This window comes from Miscanthus floridulus, chromosome 14, assembly GCF_019320115.1.
Source record: "Miscanthus floridulus cultivar M001 chromosome 14, ASM1932011v1, whole genome shotgun sequence".
Lineage (NCBI taxonomy): Eukaryota > Viridiplantae > Streptophyta > Magnoliopsida > Poales > Poaceae > Miscanthus > Miscanthus floridulus.
In genome coordinates this window covers 67,414,840-67,427,042 of record NC_089593.1, presented here as the reverse complement: position 1 = coordinate 67,427,042, position 12,203 = coordinate 67,414,840, and the positions used below count along the sequence as shown (strand labels likewise).

The following is a 12,203-nucleotide window of genomic DNA, read 5'->3' as shown; positions in this document are numbered from 1 at the left end:
ACAACGATGGCTGAAGTTAAAAATGGTTTGATGACGTACCTATACGTGAATTTATATAAATTTATATTTGTGATTGTGATGATAATCAATCAAGATAGAATTCGTGTCTATCTTGATTATTGTTTTCCTAAATCCTGAAGTGCAGGAACCGATATCGTTGAGCTTCAGAGAGAGCTTGTTGCGAAAGGCGAAACCGCCGCTCGTCTCCTTAGCAAAAGCCCATTTCTAACCACTGACGGGCCCAAGTGGCGCAGAATCCGGCCCACGACTCCTCTCTCCTCTTCCTCTTCAACAAGGCAGAGCTGCTGAATAAAAACCCTATACCCTGCCCGCCGCCGCCGCCATCTCCTCCTCCTCCTCCTCCCATTTCCCCTCCGTCGACGAAACCCTAGCCAGCCATGGCGTGGCGCGGCCCCGCCACCCGGGCCGTCCTCGCCGCCGTCCGCCGCCCGGCCGCGGTGCCCGCGGCCGCACGCCTCCACGCCCCGCGACCGTTCGCGGCCCCGCGCCGCCGCGTCCCGTCCGCCTTCGCCACCTCCTCCTCCCCGCTCCCCTCCGCGCGGTAAGCGATCCAATCCAACGTGCCTACTTCCCCGTGGAGCCATGAGGGACGGTGGTGATCTGACACGGTAGATGGGATCGGGGTGTGGTTTTTGCAGGCCTCTGGCGGCGATGATGGGATCCCCGGTGACGGTGGCCTCGGTGATGGCGCGTCTCACGGCGCACCCCGGTGCCAGCGCGCGGGCGTGCTGCGAGCTCTCCCAGGGTACGTTACTTCCCCGCTCTTGTGCCATCTAAAGTCGTGCTGCTACATGTGATGCCATCCAATGTTTTTTTTATATATAATATAATTCTGATTTGTGATCGTTGTTGCGAATGTGTGTCGCCTGCGAAGTTCACTTGGGACACTGAATGGATGTATGTCGTAGATGCATTTTGCCATTCACTCGTTTCATGGTTCAAACAAGTGAGGCTTATAAATGAAATGCGGTTGTAGTTTCGAGTGAGCCTAGTTCTATTGTTCATTAATAGGTATTAGTATATCATGAAACCAGTACCTAGTACAAACTCTTACCTACTGCTGTAAAAAGGTGCAATTTCAAGCAATGCAGGGTGCGCTAGGGGCTATATGTGATGCACGCTTTATTTTCTACTCTTAACAAAGTTGAGGGGAGCGCTAGGGGCTATATGTGATGTACGCTGTATTTTCTACTCTTAACAAAGTTGAGTGGAGCTTAAAATTGGGATTTTATAGGGAGTGGAAAAGATGGTTGATGTTGGAGGCTGCACAACTTGATGGGGACCTTCCGTCCTAGAATGATGTAGGTCCCCTTTTCACATTCTTTCCCCATTTCCCCTTGAATATTGAATTACACAAGTATAATTGATTAGTTGTGAGTTTGGAATTGTTTCGGAACAATAAAGTAAACTTGTAAATATGCAGTGTCTGGCCTTCGCTGTCAGCCGTAGCACACTAATGCTTGAATGCATTGCTGGTGTTTTGATTCATCACCAGCCTTTGTGTGCTGTGTTCTTACTTCTTACCATCATTTTTGAAGCATGAAAATCGTATAATGATGTACATTTACCTATAGTCAGTTTTTTTAATGCTATATTTTCTTTAACTAAATTGGCTACATTGTACAACTGTTCAAATACACTACCTAGAGAAACATTTTTGCACAATATTGAAACTTTAGTTGATTGTGGGTACGGTTGGGATTTGTTAGGAAACGGAAAAGATGGGTGATGCAAGAGAGGCCATTGTAGAGCCTGCCAAAGGTGCTGGTTTGAAGCATGTACTCCTTTGGTAATACTGATTTTTTTCTCATTCATCCTAAACCGAAATTCAGCAGAACTGGACCTATTAGTAATTCATTGTGAAACATTTAGCAGGTTTTAATGTTAGAAAATATTCCTGCAGTATCAACCCCATATAATTGACATGATCTATGATTCTTATTATCTGTTTGATTTGATATCAATTACTTTTTGTTTGAAAAAATCATTTTTCCAGCTAGAGAATGGTCTTTCCTACCCCCCTCTATTTTCTTCATATCATTGTAGTACAAGATTCATTTCATTATAGTACAAGAAAAGGAATACAAAACACCAGCCCATAGGAATCAGTTCAAACATTACATGGTAGAAAAAAAAAACAGATGCACTGCACTATGCATCAAGTTTTTGTATCCAGGCAGCAGCTTCCAGAGCCTGCAGCTTGCCACAGGGCCCCTTCCTACTCCACTGATCTCACCCCACCAAACTACACTAGCGACAGCTCCATAAAAAAATGCAATTGTTCCTATGTTTCCATACTTCCCAATCAGTAAGAATAATGAGTGTATTCAGAATTTCTGTGGTTCATTGTTTACACTTTTGATCACTTGGCAGTTGGCACTACCAATCCAAATGTTTTCTATGACTGTCACATAACACTTACTACTTAAAGAGTTTCAGTTCTCATAGTTCTTGGATTCATTTTCTAACTTGCCGTCTATTTGGGGTTAGTATTGATTTTGTCATTGTAGTACTTTTTCATGATTGGTTAAATGTGGGGATAACAAGGGCCAGTTTGGATGCCAAAATTTTTGGCAAAACGCTACTGTAGCGTTTTCGTTGTTATTTGGCAATTAGTGTTCAATCATAGTCTAATTAGGCTTAAAAGATTCGTCTCGTGGATTTCATCTAAACTGTGTAATTAGTTTTATTTTTTATTTACATTTAATGCTTCATGCATGCATCCAAAGATTCGATGTGACGGGGAATCTTGAAAATTTTGGCATTTTGGGGTGCAACTAAACAGGGCCCAAGTTCATTTTCTAATTTGCTGTGTATTTGGGGTTAGTATTTGATTTTGACAGTGCGGTACTTTTTTGTGATTGGTCAAATGTGGGGCCACCAAGCATGTTATCTTCATTTCTTATCTTTGCTGTGTGCCCTGATCAAGGCTCCCCTTGATGTTTCTTTTTTTTTAATATTTGTGGCAGGAAGTTTTTTTTCCCAGATTTGTCCGATCATTGTTCTTGATGTCTCATATTGCAGTGAGCTTTAAATTTCCCAAGCCTTTGCTTACCATATACTGTTGCTATTTTGCAGGTACTTGAAGTTGTTGCGTTGATCCCATCCTTTGGAAAGGATAAAGATGTGTCTTTTGGGAAAAGCTATTATGGCATTTCTTCCACTGCAAAGTTAGAAGAATTTACCCAGCAATAGCCATTTTCCTCGTTAGGATCTTAGAATATACTGAAATAATACATGGCATGGTTTGTGCACATGGATTTATCTTCCCCTTTTTGGTAAGTGATTATACTACCATCTGCAAAGATTCTTTGGTGTCAAATTTCAGTTGACCTGAGTTAAATGATAGTGTTACCTTGGTGACTTGCATGAGGTGTTAACTTAATTTTCATTTGTCATTTTTGAAATCATTGGTGATGACACAAATCCTTAATCTGTGTTGTACTTCTCCTGAATGTTAGAGATGCACCTACCGTCTCATATCGTCATATTGATTACTGCCTCTGTAATGGTCTCTTATGTCTATATAGTATTTTTGTGCATGAGTGACGAATTATGGCACCATTTGCTTAGAAACATCCACACATCTCACATTTCTAGTAGCCATAGCCATATATATAGCTTCATAGCAGGGTAGCAGTGCTTACTTGGAGTTCAGGTTTTCCAGTGAGTGGCACATACGTGTACATACATGATACATATAGCACAACACTTGCATCATGGTACATAGCAACTGCACAACACTTGTGCATCACATGATACATAGCGAACTAGACACATGAACTTAGGCCACCAGCATAAGCCTCCCATCAACCTTCCTGAGGACATGGACAACCATCGTCGTTCTCTTGGCGCGTTTCATCAGCTCAAAGACGCAGATGTGGTCCTTGTGCAACCTGTTGTCTCGGACGAACTTGACCCAGCGGCAGCAGTTGAAGCCTCTGGTGTGGCTGGCGTGGTAGTACTTGACATACCACTTCTCTTTCCTGTTTGGCCTGAGGAGCAGGATCTCATGGGATCTCCCCTCAAGGTGCTCTGCTGCAAATCCATGGTTGATGGTCTGCATTGCAATTACCAAGCACAACTAGGTCAGCCCTTGCTGCACAGTGCATAGTTAACACTGAAACAAATATTGGAAACACTACTCATACTGTCACACACAATTAATGCTACTAATTACTACTACAGATTGGTAAATGGAAGTAAAAAATTAGGGTTTACGACAAAATTAGTTTATCACTTATTTGTAATATTTGGGTAGGCAGTCATAAGATGAGTGACCAAGGAAACTATTCTATTTCCTATCAAATCAAATGGCCACACTACACGGAAATTTGTATGGAGCTTCAGATCAGCAGAGAAGAAGGTACACAAAAATATGTGAACTGACCAGCATGTTGTTCTTGTACCCAACATGGGACTTCAGCAGGACAGCCACAAATGCTGGATTGCCTGGTTGAATTGAAGCCAAACTGAATATTTGATCCCGTTCACCACCAGTTAGGATGTTGGCAGACTTTGAGTAATAGTAGTAGCTGGAATCGGCAAGCCTGTCTTCGTCGCTCTGCTCTTCATCGCTCATCGCCTCTTGCTTGATATGGTAATTGCTATTGATCGGAGATTCAGGCTCTTTCCCTGTCAAAAGTGTGCGTTATTTATATAAACTTGCATTTGAGCATGGGCGAGCAAAACACATCACTGATTGTAATTTGTACATGAGATATGTATACGAATTTAACAACTGAAGCAAATTTGTACTCTACTTACTTGGTTTAGTCTTGCCACCCTTCTTTGAAGTAGAGGTCCTGTGTTGGGACGCGATGAGGCGCAACGGCATTCCTAAGTCATCAGAATCACTAAGCATGCGGTGTTCAGCTTGTTGATACACTCTGCCATCGAAATGCTTGTGCATGCAAGGATCCTTCTTAGTGGTGAAGAAACAAGACACCTTCTCGCAGCCACTTGAGTCCAAGATCAGGACATCAAAGGAGTAGTTGCCACTGTATGTGAAGATCACAAGGTCATTCTCTTGCAGCTCATGTGCTCTGGCAAAATCATTCCATCCTGACGTTAAGAGCAGCTCATCCGCATTCTTTGTGACGTCGACAAGCCATGTTTCGCCACTGGGTGCTTTCAGGTTGAACACTTCGGTGATCTGCCCATTTAAATTGCTCACAAACTTCTCCGGTATGCTCTAATAAGATAAAAAACAGGAGACATGTCATACTGTTACCTTTAGAGGATAATGGTGCAGATGATTTGATTATGTGTCTCTGATATAAAGAACTGCACGTGCAATCAGTAGCTTAAATGATCTCAGTAAAAAAAAATCAGTGACAAATGCAAACTATTGATAACTGTCATATAAACAAATGTTTCCCCCTTTTTTCTTATATAAGAAGGCTCATATATCCTTGGGAGTAATAACTCGTATGTTTAACCAAATTTACTATAAAAGTATCAGTATTTATAATACCAAATTCATACCATTAGGTTTGCCATAGAATATATTTTCGTAGTATACCTATTTCATCTCATAAGTGTATATTTCTCAAATAGTCAAACTTAGGATAGTTTGACTTGGGCAATCCAAGAACATCAAGTCGTTTTCTGGGACAGAGGTAGTATGTCCTTTCTATTGCCTACTTTCCCTCTCTGTAACACTTGTCCAGTAACAAACCAGCACACAAGCTCTCAACACAACCACAATCTTTCATAGCTAAATGACGAAACCATGAAGAATTTGGCAGGATAGTGGATACTTACAATGCCCTGCGCAAAATCTCCGGTCATGAGCTTGAAGAAACTCACCCTCTCCCTCGCCATGTGCTCCTGGTAGCAGTGATCTTGCCATTTCCTGCAGCTCTTACACCTCAGATGGGGGGCCATCTGCCATGCAACCACACAACATTGTCACAGCATACATCTTCCAAAGTTTGTCTGGCTAAATATCTGTTGGAAATCATAGAAGGAAGTATGGCGAGAGTTCTTACCTTGTTCATCCTGCAATCTCTGGTAAGCTGCATAGTGGCTCCGTTCACCTTGATGTTAACGAGGGGGTGTTTTTATGGAGGTGAGAGGAGCTGTTACTAGTTTTTGAGCGGTGGAGTTGTTACTAGCTTTTACTGTGAGATTGGACATATGCCTGGCTAGAGGCTGGTAGAACAGTTGTTCATGGATCTTGGTCACTGCCAACTGGGGTCAGGGTAGATGATGCACTAGGATCCTTTCTTTTTATTGTTTGGGCGGTGAACACTAGAATGTTGTTTGCCTCATCTTGGGGAAAGGTAAAGTTGGCACTTGGGAATGAGGCGGGCAGTGAACGAAAACTTGTTTCCTTTGCTAATTCGTATAGGGGGGACAGACATCTGTTTTACAGCCACTTGCTTGTTGGTTTTAGCCATGGCTTATCAGCGAGTCAACAGTGTTTTTCTTTCACAATAAACCAGCATCAGCCAGACTTATCGGCCCAGAAACTAACCAGCGAGCAGACCGTTAGCTGCTAGCATGCATCACACAATTATTCCAAGAACTAGGTCGTCACAATCTGATTGTCTCAAACAAGAATCAAGCAAGATCAGTATGATTTCAGATAATTGCATGATCGGAGTCTTATATTTGGCTTATTTATCACACAACATTACTGAAGAGATCAGGCTCCAACTTCCAAAATCTGAGCTGAGACCCACTACCTTAGCAGCAACTTCACAGTGCCAGCACATACCATGTCACTGTTTCAGAACTTCAACAGCTGTACACATCACATCACAATTCATCATATGAAGGAAACAGAGGCCACAACAATGCATGGGAGGCATATCACTGCAACTCTGCAAGTGCTACTATACAAGCTTCCACTTAACATAGAAACTGCCCCCTCCCTGAAACAACATTTTTTTTTGAGACGTCCCTGAAACAACACGTGAAGATCTAAAAAGCACTGCACCAGATGGGAGATCTGAACCAGGCACAAAAGCATAAGCCAAGGGTAACATTTGCTTAGAAACATTTACATTACATAGGCCACACCTTGTTCTAGTTGCCATACTGCTGATCACGACATGATACAAAATTACACTTGCATTCCTTGCAAGCATCACTAGGCACTTCCAGTTTCAGTTCACAATGCTACCCCCTGCATAGTACATACTGCAGAAACTACAACAGTACAAGTGCACTACATCAGATTAGCCTACCAGAATAAACCGGTCATTGGCCTTTCTGATGGCATGGACAGTCATCGTCACTCTCCTTTTGCCTTTCATCAGCTCGAAGACGCAGATGTCACCCTCACGAAGCCTGTTTTCGCTCATAAACTTAAACAACGGTAAGTTGTGGAAACACCGGGTGCGGCATGAGTAATAGTAGCTGACAAGCCATTTCTCTTTCCTATTTGGCCTACGAAGTATGATATCATGTGCTCTTTCCCCAAGATGATCAGCAGCAAATTTACTTGGGATGACCTGTGCAATAAAATCAGCTAGTTTAACATTGTATCGGAAAGAGTATAATATGAAGATATTCACATAATTCTTTTTTTTTAAACTGATATTCACAGAATTCTAGTGTGGAGATGAAGGTACCACCATCAATATATGAGGTAATATAAACACTACTGTGAGATTTAATTTTCCTTAAAAGCAGAATGTTAGGGTTGGTTATATTCATTCCTTGGTATATACAGTTAGCTGCTTTTAGGCAGCTGAGTGTTTTCAGTATTGGACATTGTCAGATTGGCAGGACACAGACTACAGAAATAGCTACCATTTGGTACCTTCAGATATAAAAACAGAGCACCATTTGAGTGTCTGCCAGCAAATTTCCACCATAATATCAACATTTGAAAGAGGAAAGCTTTTTTGTAGTACCTATTAACAAATCAAAACCTAACTTACAAAGATCTCACATGCCTAAATTAAATATTCAATTCGTTTCAAAAGTAAATAAATAAATTAAATATTCAATCATTTTCATTTTCTTTAGCTATATGAATAAACTCACCAGATGGTTGTTTCTGCGCTGAACATGGTTTTTCATCAGAACTGTCACAAATACAGGATTGTTTGGTCGGATGGAAGCCAAACCTATTATTTCCTCCTTTTCCTCATCTCTTAGTCGATTGGCAAACTTCGAGTAGTAGTTAGAGTTAGCATATCCATCATCACTATCCTCTTCGCCAGTTGCCACATGCTTGACAATAAAGTTGTTGGCATTTGGTGATTCATATTCACCTGACAAGAAAGATCTACATTATGTATATTGTTTTATATATACTGAAAATGATCAACTCCAACAGTATTGATGATGCATAGTTTCAGGTATATTATTTATATACTACCTTGAAAGATAAACATATTAAGACATTCCATGTACTAATTTATTCAGAACAAACAATGCCTAGTGTTGCACTGCAAACTTATAGTACTTTTACTCACTTGGTCTAGCCTTCCCACTGGGTTCCTTCAAAGGAGAAGCGTTGTGAGGGGATCCAACCAGCTGCGACGGCGCAATGGTATCCTCAGAATCGCTCACAGTCACAGAGTGATGCTCACCATGTTGACCCACTATATCATTGAATTGTTTGCACATATCAGGACCAATTCCATTGCCAAACAGGGAAGACACTTTCTCACAGCCACTCGCTTCGAAGACTAGGACCTCAAAGGAAGAGTTTCCACTGCAAGTGAAGAGCACGAGATCATTCTCCTGCAGTTCATGAGCCTTGGCAAAATCCTTCCATCCTGACATGAAGAGCAGCTCATCACCATGCTTCTCTACACCGATGTGCCATGTTTCAGCACTACTAGGTGATTTCAGCTGAACCTCTTCTGTGATCTGTCCCTTGAAATTCTTTGCAAACTTGTCCGGTATCCTCTAAGATGAAAGCAGATGAGTGACAACTCTTTGCTTATAAAGTTAATTTTCAGATGATGATAATGTAGTAACAGGGCAAATATCGCTTCATAATCAGCTAAAAATAGTAATCTTGATCCCTAAAGAAGAACAAAATATCTTCAAAATAACTTTAGCAAATTTTCTTGTACTATAATAATGCAGAGTAGTAGAAGAGAATTTGCTTTCAGTTATTATGCACGGTAGAGTTCCTGCCAGTATTTTTTTTTTGATAAAGAAACTTTAAACTTGGCAAGTGGACATAAGATTAAGATCACACTTATGTTACTTACAGCATATCTGCCACATAATAGGTGCTCCTAGGTAAGATTAATTTTTTTTTTTTGCGAATGTAAGATTCATATTTAGATCCAGACATGAGATTTAAAGCTTGTGTCCTTTGACCTTTACTCCTTTTCCTGCTTAAGCTCCTTGCTGTAACATATCTCCTTTACACTTTTACAGGGATAGCTCAATAGTGGTCAGCACAAACAAAACTTTTGTAAAAGTTTAACAGCATGTTTTCTAGACCAACATTTATAGAAAACGAACACTAGTATTGACTTCACATGGCAGTGGGATATTCGCCGGAACAAAGAACAAAGAACAGTGGGCTTTGGACAGTTAGAAACTTACAATGCCCCGGGCGAAATCCCCAGTCATGAGCTTGAAGAAGCGGATCTTGCTCACATCCATGTGCTCCCAGTAGTAGTGCTCCTTCCATTCCCTGCATCTCTCACACCCCTTCTCAACCATCTGCCAAAACGCAGTCACACAAACACTGTCAGTGTCACAGCACAGATATTTGGCAGGATTATACGCAGAGAGAGAGAGAGAGAGAGAGAGAGAGAGAGGGTTACTGAAGCTCGGGTATGTTCTTGTTGCATCCTGCGAGTCTGAGCTTCCGAGGTGAAGCTGCCCCTGTCTTCTCGAAGTTGACACCGCCAAGAACAGTATAGTACATGAGGGTGGACCAGGAGCTCGTAGACCCCTGTCACTGTGACGTGGGCCACCGCGGAAGGTTCACCATTGCACAATATTTTACTTACTCCCTCCATCCGAATGCAATTCTCGCGTTTCGATAAACCCAGATATTTTTAAATTTAACCAAATTTATATCAAATAATACAAATACTAATGATATAAAATAAATATAATTAGATTTATTATGAAATATATTTTTCTTAATATACTGGTTTGGAGACATAAATGTGAATACTATTTACTTTAAATTTTGGTAAAATTTGGATAACTGCAGCACTAGCGTCTGGACGCCCGCGGCTGCCCCGCCCTATCCGCTCGGATTTGCGCGTTGCTCGTGTTAGCTCCATTTCCTACGCTCGCATCTGAACTGTCCGCTTCAGATCTACAGCCCACGGCGTTGCGGCGCTTGTCTCATCCAGGCCGCCGGAAGACTCGCCCCGCCTCTTCCACAACAGCACCGCGGAGCCTGTGTCTACTCTCCACACCGCCGGTGGCGGCCTGCACATCGGTGGCTGCGGCTTGGCCCTACCGCCCTCATGGACACTAATGCCCGCGGTCTGCACTTGCAACATGAAACACTCGAATGCAACGTACATTTGAAACAGATGAAACATTTAGGACATATGAGACATTCAGATAAAACAATTGCAACATAAAAAAAACACTAACTGCAACATAAAATTGAAACAGCTGAAACATTTAAAACATACTGTTGCAACATATGTGTAAAAACATATGCAATATCTAGATAAAAACGATTGCAATATATGTCTAGAAATAGATAAAACTGTCACACCCAATTTTAAGGATAAAATTGAATGCACTAACTCATGTGTGCCCAGGGATCAATCACACACACATGTTGACAAATTACATAAAGTATCATCACGGTGTCTCTTACATCAAGAACCATAATATAACTTAGTCTGACATCACACAGCGGAATATAAAAAGATAACTCTCTTGTGGGACTTCATCATAGGGAAGGTTAACTGGTTGACCACAAGCCTAATAATCCTCAGAAAATTCCTCATACCCATTGTCATCTGTCACCCATCCAGGATTTTTGTCCAAATAAAGAAATAAACAAGCGTAAGTACTTCCCGTACTTAACAAGATAACATGGGGTTATGTAGCTCAAAAAGGACGACACTGGTTTACTGCAGTTAGCACTTTTAGTAAGTCCAGATTTTATTATCAAGTTTAATCAAGTTATGCTTAAGCTCCCATTTGAACCCCCTTAATCAAATATCAGCATCATTTGGATCATATTATCATAAACCATCACAAATGAACATCATTGAGTAACCAATTATTCTATGAGTTTTCCGGGCCGCTCGTGACCGTGAGCACAGCTGTTATAACAGTTTGTAACCCTCTGCAGAGGTGGTGCACATTCACCACGAGTCGTGATTCTCATATGCCCGGGTTAATTACTCCCATGTCACTGCCAAGGTGAGCGGGCAGGGTACACTATGAAGCCATTTCATAGGTTTCTCTAACAAGTTAGGGCCGCTAGGTTTCCTCGGCAGACAGATGTAGGAACCCCCTTTTCTATGGCACATATCCATCGTGGCTATACACATAGGAACAGAGGCAGCCCTATACCCAACATGGCAAGCCCCTCTTGCGCCATAAAGGTAACCTCTAACAAGCTAGAAAATGTCCTATTACTGAGCTAAAGTCAGAGCCATATGACTCTCACGGTTGCACTGTCAGTCCCAGCTTTTGTCGACAGATAAGTTCTTATGGAGGGCCAGGAGCAACATGATCAAAAGTCATTTGCACCTTCGCCCTATGGATCAGTTGTTATAAATCATGTTATACTTTTAGTTCTATAAAACCATTCATCATCATGTAGATCATGTTCAGTTAGAGCACTAGCAATCTACCCATATGCAATTAACCCATAGGAGTCAAGGGAACAAGTCATCAAATGACTAGAATGTCCTTATGGTTATCAAAATTAGACACATGCACATGAGTAAATGATTAAAGTAAATACGACATTAAGGTAGGCCCATGCTATACTTGCCTTGGTTCACAAACCCTTGCTGGTCCTGCTGGTCGTCGAAGAACTCTTGATCTCCAACGTTCTCCTCACCGTCTCAACGCGACCAACACGGCAACATACAACATTCTAAAGGCATTCATACAAAGCAAACAATCCTACAGTTAGAACAGTACACCAACAGTATAGAAAACAAGATAAAATGTTTATAAAAATAATCTACGTCTCGCTACGATCATGTCAATGCGAAGTTCACGAAAATCGGAGCTAAAACGCGAAAGTTATGAATTAAACG

At 41.5% G+C, this 12,203-nt stretch overlaps 3 protein-coding genes across 5 annotated transcripts; 1 reads left to right on the top strand and 2 right to left on the bottom strand.

Annotated features, from left to right (window-relative positions):
• The first annotated feature begins 317 nt into the window (after positions 1 to 317).
• Positions 318 to 3,462, top strand: LOC136505865 (uncharacterized). Of its 3 annotated transcripts, none has more exons than XR_010771339.1 (4): positions 318 to 562; positions 660 to 766; positions 1,731 to 1,810; positions 3,100 to 3,462. XR_010771339.1 is itself a non-coding variant. In XM_066501000.1 (4 exons), the coding sequence occupies exons 1-3, from the start codon at positions 399 to 401 to the stop codon at positions 1,273 to 1,275; spliced, it is 291 nt and encodes a 96-aa protein (XP_066357097.1). In that variant the 5' UTR covers positions 318 to 398; the 3' UTR covers positions 1,276 to 1,322; positions 3,100 to 3,460. The 3 variants fall into 3 exon arrangements, 2 of the variants coding, with proteins under 2 accessions (XP_066357097.1, XP_066357098.1); XM_066501000.1 differs by lacking the exon at positions 1,731 to 1,810 and adding an exon at positions 1,256 to 1,322 and having other exon boundaries at positions 3,100 to 3,460; XM_066501001.1 differs by lacking the exon at positions 1,731 to 1,810 and having other exon boundaries at positions 3,100 to 3,459.
• Positions 3,463 to 3,616: 154 nt separating this feature from the next.
• Positions 3,617 to 6,047, bottom strand: LOC136502718 (B3 domain-containing protein Os12g0592300-like). Its single transcript, XM_066497959.1, has 5 exons — positions 6,015 to 6,047; positions 5,788 to 5,910; positions 4,789 to 5,215; positions 4,412 to 4,656; positions 3,617 to 4,081 (listed from the first exon to the last, which is right to left on the bottom strand). The coding sequence occupies exons 1-5, from the start codon at positions 6,045 to 6,047 to the stop codon at positions 3,806 to 3,808; spliced, it is 1,104 nt and encodes a 367-aa protein (XP_066354056.1). The 3' UTR covers positions 3,617 to 3,805.
• A 1,004-nt stretch (positions 6,048 to 7,051) lies between these two features.
• LOC136506162 (B3 domain-containing protein Os12g0592300-like) lies at positions 7,052 to 9,833 on the bottom strand. The gene is made up of 5 exons (XM_066501276.1): positions 9,774 to 9,833; positions 9,550 to 9,669; positions 8,457 to 8,895; positions 8,023 to 8,252; positions 7,052 to 7,484 (listed from the first exon to the last, which is right to left on the bottom strand). Exons 1-5 carry the CDS (start codon positions 9,798 to 9,800, stop codon positions 7,209 to 7,211), a joined length of 1,092 nt encoding a protein of 363 aa, XP_066357373.1. The 5' UTR covers positions 9,801 to 9,833; the 3' UTR covers positions 7,052 to 7,208.
• Between the last annotated feature and the right edge of the window lie 2,370 nt (positions 9,834 to 12,203).

Excerpts from the sequence above, each read along its gene's own strand:
- LOC136506162 (XM_066501276.1), bottom strand. The coding sequence starts at position 9,800 with ATGCAACAAGAACATACCCGAGCTTCA. Across the intron at positions 8,896-9,549 it reads GGGATTTCGCCCGGGGCATT|AGGATACCGGACAAGTTTGC; the intron begins GTAAGTTTCTAA and ends CTTTCATCTTAG. Across the intron at positions 7,485-8,022 it reads AGCGCAGAAACAACCATCTG|GTCATCCCAAGTAAATTTGC; the intron begins GTGAGTTTATTC and ends TTTATTGCACAG.
- LOC136502718 (XM_066497959.1), bottom strand. The coding sequence starts at position 6,047 with ATGCAGCTTACCAGAGATTGCAGGATGAACAAG. Across the intron at positions 5,911-6,014 it reads GAGATTGCAGGATGAACAAG|ATGGCCCCCCATCTGAGGTG; the intron begins GTAAGAACTCTC and ends GTTGCATGGCAG. Across the intron at positions 4,082-4,411 it reads GGTACAAGAACAACATGCTG|ACCATCAACCATGGATTTGC; the intron begins GTCAGTTCACAT and ends ATTGCAATGCAG.
- LOC136505865 (XM_066501000.1), top strand. The coding sequence starts at position 399 with ATGGCGTGGCGCGGCCCCGCCACCCGGGCCGTCCTCGCCGCCGTCCGC. Across the intron at positions 563-659 it reads TCCCCGCTCCCCTCCGCGCG|GCCTCTGGCGGCGATGATGG; the intron begins GTAAGCGATCCA and ends TGGTTTTTGCAG. Across the intron at positions 767-1,255 it reads GTGCTGCGAGCTCTCCCAGG|GGAGTGGAAAAGATGGTTGA; the intron begins GTACGTTACTTC and ends GGGATTTTATAG.